This window comes from Benincasa hispida, chromosome 1 (assembly GCF_027475165.1).
Source record: "Benincasa hispida cultivar pf3 chromosome 1, pf3_genome.v1.1, whole genome shotgun sequence".
NCBI lineage: Eukaryota > Viridiplantae > Streptophyta > Magnoliopsida > Cucurbitales > Cucurbitaceae > Benincasa > Benincasa hispida.
Genome location: NC_143478.1, coordinates 59847314 through 59863135, shown reverse-complemented (window position 1 = coordinate 59863135; position 15822 = coordinate 59847314). Strand labels below are relative to the sequence as shown.

The 15822-nt window shown below is 27.9% G+C and overlaps 1 protein-coding gene across 1 annotated transcript; it reads right to left on the bottom strand.

Annotated features, from left to right (window-relative positions):
• Nucleotides 1-5111: 5111 nt before the first annotated feature.
• On the bottom strand, nt 5112-5962 carry LOC120090872 (dirigent protein-like). The gene has a single exon (XM_039048574.2). It carries the CDS (start codon nt 5852-5854, stop codon nt 5285-5287), a length of 570 nt encoding a protein of 189 aa, XP_038904502.1. The 5' UTR covers nt 5855-5962; the 3' UTR covers nt 5112-5284.
• Between the last annotated feature and the right edge of the window lie 9860 nt (nt 5963-15822).

The following is a 15822-nucleotide window of genomic DNA, read 5'->3' as shown; positions in this document are numbered from 1 at the left end:
CAATCTATTAATTAGTCAACTACCAATTAAATGAGTCGGATGAACCACTTAGAACTATATTCCAAACTTTGGACACTAAGGGGCCGTTTGGTTTAAGGTTCTATACATGCTAGGAAATCGAGGATGCCTGAGAATCAAATATGACTGTGTTTGATTGTGTATGAGAAATGATATCAGAATCTTATAAACAAAAATTATGTTTATATTTAATTTATGAAATTAAGCATGATAGTCTTATATAATTTTAATAGATTAGTTGATTAAATAATAAATATCATTCAATATATTTAAACAAATTAATTGATTGAGATTCAATAATAATTTTAATATAAATATTTAAAAGTTATGTAATTTATAATTAAAATTAGTCATTTAATATATTTAATGAATGTCAGTTAATTATAATCTAATACATAATCTTTTTAATTAATTAAGTTCAACATTAGGAATTTTAATTTTAATTAAATAATATAAAAAAATATATTTTAATCAACAATAAATTATATAAAAAGTGAAAAAATAGATTAAAAAAAATTATATGTTAATAAAGAATATTAATAAAGAATACTAAAAAGAAGTTTGATAAAAATGATATTAATAATAAATGAAGTAATAAAAATCAATCACAATAAATAATTGAATGATTATAAATAATCAATAATGATCATATATTCATTGTGAAGGATCAAATTAAAATTTATCTCAATAAATAATTGTTTGATTATAAAAGAAAAGTTAATTAATCAATTATTATTATTTAAAAATGAACTTTTGTACTAATTAAATTTAACTAATCCTAGTTTACTAATTAATTTATTTAAGATATTGCTATCTAATTATTTAACAATTTATATAAATAAGTAATTTCATTCCTTTAATAAACTTTTATTAGTAAAAATAAATTAAGTAAATATTTTAATGAATTATTATTGATTTATGGGGTCTTTTCAAATGTAATAAAAAAGTCAAGAATATTTACATGAATAGCAAAATTTGAACCCAACCCAAAACGATCGAAGAAAAGCCCAACCACGATAGTGAAATACCAAAGTATCCACAGCCCATAAAGATAACTATCCGATTTATTACGATTAATCAGATTACCCATCAACCGGCCCGATATCCACACTCACGCCCGATACCCATCCTCTTCCCACGTCTTCTTCCAACGTCTTCTTCTTCATCAAATAGTGCACGATAACTATCTATCGTTTCTATATAGTAAACACTATATTTGTTTCTATAGTTTCTATATGGTTTGCACTCTATATTTGTTTCTATATAGTAAACACTAATATCTGTTTTTATTCTAATAACGTACTCGTATGTTAACTATCTATCTTAAGAACTTTATAAAAAAACTTTAACATCAATACATCTATTTTTGATACATTTGAATTAAGATAGACAGAAATAGAGCACTATCTTTGTCTATCTTAGACAATGATAGGTAAACACTAATATCTATTTCTATAGTTCCTATATCGTTTGCACTCTATATTTCTATATCTATTTAGTTGAGTGGATCTATTATTGATAATTTTGAATTGAGATAGACAGTGATGAATTTTAATCATTATCTATCTGAAAGGACAGAGATAGTATTCTATCTCTGTCTATCTGAGATAGACAGTGATATCAATGGTAAACATTAATATCTGCTCTATATTTCTATATTTGTTTAGTTAAGTGGATCTATTATTGATAACTTTGAGTTGAGGACAAAATGGTTGTTAGGTCCTTTTATTTAATTTAATAAAAGGGCCTAACTACAACTATTTTGAAATTACAAGAGGGTAATGATCACATTGAAAGTTCAGGGGTGTGATTGTAAACAATTCCATAGTTCAAGGGTGGTTTTTGCCATTTTCCTTTCATTTCTGTCTTTTGTACTGTAAAGTTATTTCACGAGACGTTTCATGAAGTAACTTCACAAGACAAACTTACAATATTATGAAGAAAATAAATACGTATAGTAAAAATGAATAAATTGACTCGAAGTTACTTCACGAGACAAAAGACAGAAATGAGCTCAACTTTATGAGAGACAAAAGTCAGTCTTTCGTCTCGTAAAGTTGAGTTCATTTCTGTCTTTTGTCTGTGAAGTAACTTCACAAGACAAATGACAAACTATCTCGTTTGTCTCATAATGTTGTAAATTTGTCTTGTGAAGTTACTTCATGAGACAAAAAAAATTACTTACGAGCTCAACTTTATGAGACAAATGACTACTTTTCAACATAAACAATAAAAAATAAAAAACTACTTTTCAACATACTTGCCTCTTTTGGAACTCTCAAGTGAAGATCAATCAAAGATAGAGTTCTATCTTTGTCTATCCCTGATAGACAAATATAAGCATTTATCTCTGTCTATGACATAGGCGTCTATATTTGTCTATCACAGATAGACAAAGATAGGCATCTATATTTGTCTATTTGAGATAGACAAATAATAATACTATACATCATCAATCATTTATGCACTTTCAGTTGAATAAGATGTTGATCGTGTTTAAAATTTTAAGAATCCGATGTTCCAACCATATAAGCTATTATAAATCGAATGAAAATCAATCAAAGATAGAGTTCTATCTTTCTCCATCTTTGATAGATAAAGATATGTGTCTATCTCAGTCTATCTGAGATAGACAGAGATAGAACACTATCTTTATCTATATCACCCCTTTCGATCTAATCCTCCCTAAGATGAACAACACGTACTAATTTCGAATTTTTGACTAACTGACTTCCAAAATAGCTTCGCAGTGTTGTATACAACAACTTGTTGGAATTGTGAGGAAAAGTTCCATAACTTGATTTATGAATTGGGGCATATAAGAACAGTTATTTTCTCTGTTTTTTTAATATATATATATATATATTTTTGCAGAATAAAACATTAGAGTGAAGAGAATACTGAAATTCGAAGAAGAAGGATTGCGATATTACAAGGCAACAAAAGAAGGAGAAGAAGAATCGTAATTGTGTGATTGATGGAATTGACAAAGAAGAATGAAAACCTCTGAGCTGTGTGGTGAAGAACAATGAAATCAATCAACGAAGAAGAAGAAAATGAATTGAAATCGGCGAATGATTGGATTTGAACGAAATTGCTTTGGAATTGAATGAAAATGAAGCGAAAAAAGAGGAGGAGGAGGAGAAGCAGCAGAAGAAGCAGAAGCAGCAAAAGAAGTAGAAACAACAGAAGAAGCAGAAGAAGCAGAAGCAGCAGAAGAAGCAAAAGAAGCAGAAGAATCACCGTAGGAAATCAAGGGTAGTTTTGAATTTTTTGTAAAAAATATCTATTGATATGATTTTTTGCCATAGTATGTAAAAAGTTTGTATTTTTTTTTTCGATTTTTGACATTTTCTCTTGATTTATTAAAACAAATAATTATATTAATTTTGTTAAATTAATATTTTAATTAATTATATTCAAAATGAAATTATATATAAAATAAAAATGAAAATAAGTGGGAATGAGAAAACCCAAGTTTTGGATGGAAAAAGAAAATCTTATATGTGGAAATGAGGATGCCTATGGATAAGTTATTTCTAGGCAAAGTTTTAAAACCTGTGTAATAACATAAGTTTTGAATGCCGTAAACTCTCTAACCAAATGTCCAAGTGATTGTTTTCTACCAAATAAACACTCACCTCAAACTTTTAAGGGCCAAAAATTTACTTTAGTTATAAAAAAAATGGGATTTTTATATATTAAAAAAACCATCTTTGGTCATATATTTTCATAAATATCTTTAAATTTGATTTTTTCAAAAAAAGTTTTTTAGTGTTTTTTTGGACTGTTTTACCTTTTTTTCATTTATTTATATCTCATATATATATATATATATATTCCTATTTACGAAGCCACCTTAATGATGGAGAGAGAAAATATACTTATTATGGAGAGAGAAAATACATTTAGTTTAATTTTCTCCATTTTTAATTGGAGATAGAAAATGCATTGAATTTTTTTTTTCATTTTTCATTTTGGAAAAAAATGCATTTAATGAAAATTTATTTTTTACATTGATTTTCATGTATCAACTTATTGTTTTTTTTTACAAATTTATGATTATTTCAAATATGTTTTAATATTTTGTTAGGTATTTGAAAATATTTTAACAAATATATGAAATATACCAAAGTTTATAAATTAGAGATTGACTCATTGCTTGACATAAATCACAATATAAACTCATACATGAAATATACCACCGTATATAATCATATATACTATTTAGGTAGTAAAAAATCACAACAATCAAAATTTGTAAATATCATGATACATGAAGTCTAAAAAAAACTCTTATTTATATCAAATAAACTAATACATATATTACAATATATATCAAATTTCTTACAAAAACTAATATAAAATATATATATATATATATATATATATATATATATATATATATATATATATCACAGTATATAAGAAATAGAAAAAATAAAACTAAAAGTTGAATCAGCTGCGCTGTTCATCTGTTTGTCGTCCGCTCAGAGTCCGTTGTTCGTCTATTCTGAGCCCGTTGTCGTCGTTCATTTGCTCCGAGTCTGCCATTGTCATTCGTCTGCTCAAAGTCCATCATTACTATTCGTTCGCTTTGAGTCCGCCATCGCCATTCATGTCGTCCCGTGATTGCTTTAGTTGTTCGTCTCCCACCTGCAACTCACACTATCGGAAGGAGAAAAGGGAAAGAGAGGGAAGGAGAAAAGAGAGACATGAAGAAGTAATGACCTTGAAGCATGGGGAGAGAGAATATATATATATAACATAGATGAGAGCTAAATTGTAAATAGCTATTGGTATCGGTAAAAATAGAGAGACAAATAGGTCTTTTTCTTTGTAAAAAATGAAATGTTTGGACGTATTTTTAGTTTTTTATGTTGGAACTCCTAAAATTATATATTTTCAAACTTCTTCTTAGTATAAGAATTATCGGAGTGGGGGATTGAATTTCAATCTCTTGTATAAGAGTGCATGTCAATCCACTTAACTCATTTGGCTATATTTTAAGACTTTTTTTAACCATGTAATAAAAGGTAGTTGGGATAACAACGACATTTCGGAAAAAATAAATACAAAAAATGAGGACGAAATTGAAATTTTAAATGTTCATAAGACTGATCCAATCAATTTATTGCATTACCATTTTCTTTTCCTTACATTGGACAGAGAATCAAATAAAAAAGCAACAGGTTTGGATTTGAGAAGAAAAGGAAAAAAAAAAGGACTTAACAGAAAGAAAAAGAAAGATCCCCCAAAATCAAAATCACCAACATTCATACAGTTTAATATCCGCTCGAAGCCTAAAATAAACTTCCCCTTCAAACGAATCCGTTGACAGAGTCGCAATCCCTCTCGCCATGAAGAAATCTCCCGTCCCTCCGATCACCGAAACGTCTCTCGTCTTATTCATCAACGGATCCGCGCCGGCGAAGTTCAAACTCCCTCTGTGTTCCGTCGAGTTGAACACGAACGAGAATCCAAGCCACGCCGTGAAGATTTCCTTTCTGTCGTAAATGTAGAATCCCTGCGCCCGCCCCACCGGCGTCGCGTGGAGGTTGTTGTCGAGTGTGATTGGATCGTCGAACACCACCACGTTACCGAAGTGGTTCTGTCCGGCTAGAATCGTCGTGTTTCCCCACGCCGGAGCTCCGACGATGGCGGCGGTTGCGTTCTTTGCGTTCTGCCCGTTGTAGAGGATGTCGTGGAAGTAGAACACTAGCCGACGGCAGGGGCGGCGAGATCGGTGTTTCCCGGCGGCGGTGGTGGCGGAGAATGTAATCAAGAGGAGGAGGAAGAAGAAGAAGAAACTGGAAATGGGAGATTTGTGAGGCATGTTTTGTTGAAGGAAGGAATTAGAGCTATGATATTTGAAACTTGGGAAGCAAAAATTGTGATATGGGTTGTTCTTATAGAAGGAGAATAGTGGAGATCTCTGTACACATATATATATATATAAGAAATGAGAAATGAGAAATGAAAAAGAAAAATAGTAACTTGGGATAGAAGTGAAAAATAAATAAATAAAGAAAAAGAATTCGAAAGAAGAGAATTCGGAATATTTGTGTTACGTTTTGGGAATGCTTAATGCGTACTGCTACAATTGGTAAAGGATTAGTTGGACCAGTTACGGCTAAAGAGGGAGATTATGTCAATTTTTTTTATAAATTCATGATGAGAGGTAGAGTAGGGTGGGGTTTTTTTTATTTATTATTTTTTTTTTTTTTATACTTTTCATGCAACTACTATACTCTATAGCCTTTAAAATATATAATTGGCTAATTGCAAGAAAAAAAAAAAAAAAGACAAAACCCCTAAAGTATGGTAGTAAGTACAATTACACTATCAAACTTTCAATTTTAAAAATATGAGAAGTGTAAAAATTGGACCTTCAAAATTATTTAAATATTAAAATTTGGTCATTGGACCTTCAAACACACATAGTTGTATAAATTATAACATTTGTATGAGTTTAAAAGTTCAATTTGTATTGTTTGTGAGTTTAATTTCTATAATTATTATAAGCTTGAGGGTCCAATTTTAATACTTATAAAAGTTTAAAGGTCTAATTTTTAAAATTGAAAATTTGATGGTGGAATTGCAACTACTACCATATTTTAGGGGTGAAAATTTAACTATTCAAAATCAATTTTAATAATATGAAAAAGAGATGAACATACTAAATTAAATATTGAATTGATTTTTGAGTGATTAAAAATGTGTTTTGGAAGGATTTCAAATATGAAAAAAGTGATTTAAATAATTGATTTATAGATAATTCATGCATTCGATTTTGGAGTCTCTCAATCTATTATAATGTTTTGAAGTTGTTTTGAATATCACAAAACTGTTTATAAATATCTATTTAAAAATTATTCTCAAGCATGTACTAAATCTTATAAAATAAAATCTCAAGTTAGACGTCTTTTAACTTTAACCATTCTTAGCTTTTTCGGCTAATTCAAATTTCAATGAGAAAATTTGATTTTTTTTTTTTTTAATGGTTGATGAAAAATGTTAGGTATTATTAAATTATTACTCTATTAACATAATTTGATACAAAACTCAGTGGCTTGACAATTAATAAAATCTAATTTATTTTCAACAAGGTTAGTTTCTTTTATGGCTTGTTCAAGTGTAAATAGTAGGGGTCAAATAACTCAGAAAGTTGAAAAACGTGGACAACCGGCCAGCTGAAATTGTTTAGGTTGGATAGAGTTATATTTTTTTGGGTTTGGGTTCGATTGGTTTTTTTGGAGAATCAATACTCCGATTCGGATCTATCACATCTAATTGTCGTTAGAAACAAATTTAGTATGGATCTAGAGGTTCGAGTTCCTCTCAATTTTATATATATATATAATTAACAAAGTATCAAAACCATTAACTAGCGTAATGGTAAATATGCCTAATAGTCTCTTTAAAACCTAGATTCAAATCCCACTCATTATATTTAGTTTTACTAAATTATATAAAACCTCCCATCAATAAAATTTTTGGATCCGCCACGACTTGTTGTCCATCCACTACAAGAATTTTGGGCTTTAATGTCGGTTTTAAACCGTCATTAAAGATAGTTTATTAAAGCCCTTTAATGTCGGTTGTCTTTAATGTCGGTTTTAAACCGACATTGAAGAGGGTGTACAATGTCAGTTTAAAACCGACATTAAAGGGCTTTAATAACACTATCTTTAATGTCGGTTACAACTGACATTAAAGCCCTTTAATATCGGTTGTCAACTGACATTAAAGCCTTTTAATATTGATTTTAAATTGAAATTGAAGCCTAGAATCCATGTCCATTTTTTCAATTATTGTTCGTTTTTTTTTAAATTCCGTTGTCGAATCCATTTTTAATATCAGTCAAAAAGTTAAAAACGACATTATATATCTCGTGTTGGGTCAGAAAATGTCCGTCATTGTTTTTTATTAAAAAAAATATAAAAAATTGTTCATTGTAGTGCGTGCCTGTTATATTCTGCATGGCAAGCCAACAATATTTGTTTTCCACCTATGAATTCACTAAACTCAAACCTGAAATATAACAATAGATAGAACAATACACTCTACCATAAAACTAAATACAAAGTTACCTGCAATGAAACACACTTCTATAATAATTTATCTACAAACAAGAATTAAAATTTCCAATCCATTCTATAAGTACTCATCAAATATGAAATAAGCACACTAACCAACATTTGTATATCGATAACACACTTTCATAGAACAATAATTATAATTATCAACTACTTCTATAATATTAATAATCATTTCTCTTATTCACAAATATCAATTGGTACTTCCATGAATACTTACACCAAATACCCCATAAACAAAAAAATTATACATAAATCTTCCAATAAACATATCATGGTTAGATAACATTGGAACAAAACATAAAATTAATGAAATAACACTTGAACCACACCAATCAAACTTAATCAACCAAGTAAGACCAAATTAGTTTATATATAATTGAAAGAAAAGGATTTTGATATACACTTGAACCACACCAAGCAAGACTATCAATCGAGTATATATTTTTGAACTAATTTCATTCCAACATTAACAAATTTCAAGAAACTTAATCATTGGAACAAAACATAAAATTAATGAAATAACACTTGAACCACACCAATCAAACTTAATCAACCAAGTAAGACCAAATTAGTTTATATATAATTAAAAGAAAGGGATTTTGATATACACTTAAACTACACCAAGCAAGACTACCAACCAAGTATATATTCTTCAACTAATTTAATTCCAACATTTCAAAATTTCAATAAGTTTAATCATTAAAATAAAAATAAAATTAATGAAATAACTTTAAATTACTAAATTGAAAATTCATATGAAAATAAATTTTTACCTTTCCAAGCAAACAACTTAAACAATCCACAAGCTTGAAGAGATCCGAACCGGAGCTCGAAGATTGGAACACCGGCGAGCACTGGACCTTGCGAACAGAGTTGAGTTGGCAGATCTGAAAAAATTATAATGCCGACGACCGGATCGGAAGACCCATGAATAGATCGGGCAAATAGACGACCGGATTGGAAAAAAACTCACAACTAAATCTATAGATCCATGTCGGTGACCCACCTCTACGACCGGAGCCAGCTGGAGAACGGTGAGCTAACCCACCGGAAGAACAACCACGACGAACAATCACTGGAAGAATAACGCCCACGCGACGACGAAAACCAACCGGAGAATACCTGAAGAACACCCACGCACCGACGAAGAACACCCACGCACCGACGAAGAACACCCACACGCCGACGAAAAACAACCAGAGAACACCCACGACGATGACCCACCACCGGAAGAAGCCCACGACAATGAAGATCCAAGCAACACTGGTGACGACGACGATCGGAAGTGATGTGAACGACAAGCTAAGAAGAGAAAAGAGGGTTTGGTAAGAGAGAAGTGAAAGGAGAGAGAAGATTTGGTATGAAATGGAGAAGATATTTTTTAATAAAGTTTTTTTTTTAAAAAAAAAGGGCCTTTAATGTCGGTTTTGAACCAACATTGTAGCCCATCTTCAATGTCGGTTTAAAATCGACATTAAAGATCTTTTTTTTTAAACGACATTATACATCCGATTTCACCTTTTTCAACCGACATTAAAGCCCAAAATTCTTGTAGTGATCACTCACGCTCACTATTAATATTAGTAGTTTTCTTCATTTAGATATGTTCATCATTATTGTCACCGTTCAAATCTGTTTGTGCATTTTTTTTCTTTCTTTCTTTAAAATAAAGCTTTGATTTTGTGATTTTTGTTAGTGATATATTGTTATTCTCTTCTATGATATGTAGTTCTCTAAAATATTGTTGATCTGATTGTATTTTGGATTAGGAATTAGATACAAATTTATATTTTGTGTTAGCTCTTTTTGTTGATTCTTTGTGGAAAAAAAAATGAACAACCTGACAACTCAACTTGAAAATAGGAGGGTAATTGGGTTGTTACCCCCTGTTCAATTATTATTTTTTTTTTAATAAATAACATCACCTTGAATTTTCGAATTGGTCCAAAAATTTCCTAACCTAACTTAATCCAACTTGGTATACTCCTATTAAATAGGTTACCCTATAAACTTTTATTAATATATCTTAATCAATAAATTGTAATCAATATTATTGAACATTTTAATTGGTTAACAATAGATAATTACATCTCAAATCTAAATATAATTCAGTTGGTAAAGTATAAATAATAATAATCTTAATTATGATAATTTATTTATCATATTATTAATGAATAATAATAGATTAAACTACCATTTTGGTTCCTATACTTTGAAGTTTATTTAATTGTAATCTCTATCAATTGAAATTCAATGTATTTTTAATAAATCTTAAATTTAATTCTTTTTAAATTATTTTTACCGAAATTGGTTAAACAACGACACTAATTTTCATAAAAAAGATATAGTAAACGAATATATTTTAAAAAATTATAGTAAATATGTTAATCGATAACAATTTTTTTTTATATTATCGGTAAATTAGTATTGGGGACTAATTTTAAAATTTATTAAAAATACATTATCAATTGAAAATATAGAGATTAAAATTAGTTAAATTTTAAAGCATAGGACTAAAATGATATTTTAACATAAAAATATTATATTTTGAAAAAAAACAAAAGAGCTTTTTTTTTTTTTTTTTTTTAAGAAGAGCTTAAATAAATAAAAAAGCTTGTAAAAGAGAATCAGACAAAAGACTATGACCGTATCCTCGTCTGACCATGTAAAAAGAATTTTATTTTTCCGATGCACTAGTGTAGATTTTGTAAGGTTAAATTATAACAAATGTCCTTGAATTTTATATTTTATGTCAAAAATATCCCTCAAATTTTAAAAGTTTCAAAAATATCTTAAACTATAAAAAAAAGTTCAAACAATACCTTTATCATTAATTTTGTATGGAAACCATTAAAATTTATTTCAAAAATACCCTTAAACTTTTAAAATGTTTGAAAAATACTTTTAACTTAATAAAAGTTCAGAAATACTTTCACAGTTACTATTTGAACAAAAATCGTTAATTCTTCATGATAAAAATGACTTTAAAAATAAAAAAAAATACTTTTACTGATCAATTTGTTTGAAGTTTTTTTAAGTTTGAAAAACCCAATTTTAAAATAAATTATATAGATATTCTCACTTTTTTCATATAGATATTCTCATGTTTATCTTATTTTTTTCAATTTTTAGCTTACACCAATATTCTCAACCACCAAAATAAAAACAAAAGTTTTAAGTTAAAACATAAAATACCACAAAATTTAACAAAGTTCCAAAATCAAAATCTCCTCTTGAAACAACAAAAACGATAAATAGTCGTATAAAAAAAGTATTTGAATATTTATCGTACATATAGGTACTCTCATATTTCTCTTAATTTTCTAATTTTTAGCTTACACCAATTTTCTCAATAATCAAAACACACCAAAACACTGTGACACTAGAGGCCTCCTCACGAAGCGTCTTGGAGAGCATATTGGAAGGAGTGCCTCTTCATGAACGCGTATCAAATGGAGACCGATGCGGCATCGCAGGGTAGGACTGCAATGTTTACCGAGAAGACTATCTCTATGAATGGGCGGGGCACAAGTGTCGTAGTACTTGTGCAACGACGTGCCTCCCCTTACTCGATTTGACCGTTTTGCCTCCTATTGCTTACTAATTGCTCCAAGTTGGAATTGCATCTAAAACATCCCGACAGCTTCTTTTGCTCGATAACCTATCTAAGTAATAAAATAAATATTAAATTCCTAAAAACAAACATGATTTAGGTTGATACTTTTTTATTTGACTATTTATCGTCTTTGTATGTTTATTTTAAAATTCTATATAAATATCTCTATAATTTATTTTAAAATTGGTTCTTTTCGAATTTATAAAAAAAAAAAAAAAAACTTCAAAAAAATTGGTTAGTAGGAGTATTTTTAATTTTTTTAATTTTTAAAGTTATTTTTGTCACGAGGAATTACGATTTTTGTTCAAATACTAACGATTAGAGTATTTTTTAACTTTTATTAAGTTAAGGGTATTTTTTAAACTTTTTGAAAGTTCAGAGGTATTTTTGAAACAAAACTTTAACGGTTTTCATCCAAAGCTTACCGCAAGGATTTTTTGAACTTTTTTATAAAAAATTTAAGGACATTTTTTAAAATTTCAATAACATTTTTTACCCAAAATGTAAAATTCAAGGACATTTTTTATAATTTAACCATTTTGTAATCTCCTTGTCCCGAGGTAGTACTTTCTCATTAATTTGGATATCATTGCAACAAATTATTGTTTTATTATTATTTTTCAAAGAATCATACAACAACGACAGTCATATATTTTTAAATTAGGGCAAATATCAATTTATATTATGAATTTTGAATTGTATCAATTTAAACCTTAAATTTTAAGATTGTATCCATTTAAATTCCACAACTAATAATTGTATCAGTTCAAATTCTGAACTTTTATAAATGTATCAATTTAAACACAGAATTTTCATAATTGTATTAACTTAAACTCTCCATTATGTTTTATTTGGATATAATTATGAAAATTCAGGATTTGAATCAATATTAATGAAAGTTTTAAGATTTAAATTGATACATTTTTTAGAGTTTAAATTGATACAATGATTAGTTTGAGATTTAAAGCGACACAATTCTCAAAATTCAAAGTTTAAATTGATACAACAATCAAAATTTAGAGTTTCAATTAATAGACTTTCATTTTAAGGTTTAAATTGATACAATCATAAATTTAGGGGTATAAATTATATTTTCCCTTTTAAATCATTATTTGTCTTCCAACTTATTTATTTATTTAATTAATTTTTTTTAACAATCGTCTTCCAAGTTCCAATTTGACTTATGCTTTACTTTTTACAAAAACAAATAAACTTTTATTTATGATCTTATATGTACTTAAATGCTAATATCTTTTTTTTCCCCTCATCAACGTCAGTGAATTAAATGATATACATCTATAATTTATATATATAATCTATAATTTTATTAAAAAGCCACGATATTTTTTTTAAAAAAAAAATTAGAGTATTATACCCCTCAAATATCAAATTAATTATACAGCAGTCTAAGATATCAAATCATATTCCAAACTCTCTTCTACACATAATATTTCAAATTAAATACAACCTATAAATATAATGGTAGTGGTTTAATCTCATTAATAATGTTGTTTAATTTCATGGAGGGTAGCACTTTAAGGTCTGTTTAAATTGATTTGAAAAAAAATATTTTTCAAAAATCTCATTTTTATTTAAACACTTTTGATGAAATTGATTAAAATACACTTGAAAAAATATTTTGAGTGGTTGTTAATTACTCAATTTTCCTCCAAAAAGACTTATTTTTTTAAATTAAAATGTATTTCAAATACATTCTTAAATTAAATATCCACTATAGTGGTAGTCAACCACAAATATTAAATTTAGTCTTGTGCTTTCAATATATTTAAAAGTTAGCCCTTCAAAAAATTTTTTTTAATTGAAATTGGTTAAATGATAATATTAATAATAAATTGTCTAGTTTTAATTCCTATATTTCTAATGAATTTTAAACATAGTCCTTATACTTTCAATATATTTAAAACTTAGCCCTCCAAAGTTTTTTTTTTATTTATTAAAATTGGTTAAGTGATAGTAATAATAATAATAATTTCATAGAAAATAAGACGTTATTTAAATATAGTTTCACAATTTGCATAAGAAATACTAATAGAGATTATTTTTTTAAAAGAAAAAATCAACAACAAATTAACTTTAAAGATTAATTTTAAGATTGATTAAAATTACAAAGTCTAAAATTGAACAAGCCAAGAGATAAAGACTAGAATGAAACGAACGCCAGGTACAAGGATCATTGACCTAAAATTGTTCATGCTTCACATTAATCAACCATACTTTAAGATGGCAGGAAGTTTCTATATAAAATAGTACTTTAATTACATGTTTGTCTAAACACCAATGGAGAGAATAGTATTAAAATGGTTGGGATAAACACTAAATTCTTTGCATCAAATATCTCTTCACGTGTTAATCTAACAGAAAATTGAATAATTAGAAACAATAATAATTAGGAAAAAATATATTTTTGTTCTCTAAATTTTGAAGAATAGGTACATCTAGTCTCTTAAATTTTCTTTTTTAAACATTTCCTTTAAATTTTAAATTGATCAATTTAGTTGATAGATTTTCAAGAATTAGTTAAAAAAATCTCTCTAATTTTAATAAAACCATTAAATTCGAAAAAAATTGACGAAAGGTTGAAGTACCAAGATGAGTTTAAAAAAAAATCAATTTTTAATCTCTCTCATCTCCTTCTTTCTCCCTCCTCTCTTGGTCCTCTCTCTTCCTCTCTCTCATTCCCTTCTCTTTTGTTCTCTCTACTTCTCTATATTTTTTAGAAAAAAACTAAAAAAAAAAATTGAAAAGTCCTTAAACATAAAGGAGCATATTAGAGTTAATTTTAGGGAAATTGAGCGTATGGCAAAATTTAAGGTTTCGTTTTGAAAAATAGCAAAACTGTCCGGGAATAAGATTTATGGCAACTCAAGTAACATGCAAATAGCCACAAATTCTTAAATCCGTGATTTGCCCTTGTCTGTAGTAGTAGTAGTTGATAAAAGTACAAATACTAGGGAATTGTATAATAAAAAAAGTTATGTATATAAAATATACTGATATTCCTCAAGAACAAGTGTTCTCCTAATTTTACTCATATGGTTAACATAATCTTTATATTTTATTATTATTTTAGATTATGTTTAACCAATTTTCGAATTAATTTCATCTTAATTAAATATCCAAAATTTTCTACCAAATTATATTTTAAATATTCATATATTATTAACTTTTATTTTATCTATATATTTTATTCAAATCTTTGAATAGTTTTTCATTACTTTATTCGTATTCAATTTTATTCAAATCGAATTGTTTTTCATAATTTTATACATACATTCTTAATAAATTAGCAGCACGTTCTCATATTTTTAATAAATTAGTTTTATATATTATTTTTACTATTATTTTAACAATTTGGAAAAAATAAATATCACTTCGTAAAAAAATGGTCATAACTTTTGTTACTCACACAAAATGTTCATCGATTTAGGTTTTGTTGTGGTTTCTTTAACAAGCTACTGTTGCTATGACTTTACAACGGATTAGACTCATCTTTGATGGTCGATGGGAAGAGAATTCTCACTACCACGATTTTCGAAATTTTAAGGCGCATATTCCATCAAATTCATCGTTCCAAAAATTTGTAGAATATATCCAAGCTAAAATTTTTCCCTCGGCTGAGTTAACTATATTTCATTTGACAATTTACCAGATTGGTTCTGCCAATTCGAATATTGTTGAAGATAAAGATATTTTGTGGTTGATATCAATTTTATCAGAGTTCCCCAAAATTAGGGATGACAAAATTCCTCAGGGGTCGGGTCCCCGACCTGATCAGGGCGAGAAATCCCCGATTTGATCGGGGACGGGGATCAAACCGGAGATTTAAATCGGGTCCCAAGGTGGGGATGGGGAGGGGATCCCCGCCCCGTCCCCGATCCCGAACCTGATCCTCATCCCTGCCCCGATTTTTTTAAATTGATATATATATATATATCTACTACTACTATTATTAATAATAAAAAAAACATACTATTTCAGTTTTTTTTCTTTTTTAATTTTAAAAATATAATATAATAAATTTAATTTTTATTAATTTATAATAAAAGAAAACATGTAATATTTAAT

Bases quoted from the DNA above. Each gene is read 5' to 3' on its own strand.
- LOC120090872 (XM_039048574.2), bottom strand. From the start codon at position 5,854: ATGCCTCACAAATCTCCCATTTCCAGTTTCTTCTTCTTCTTCCTCCTC.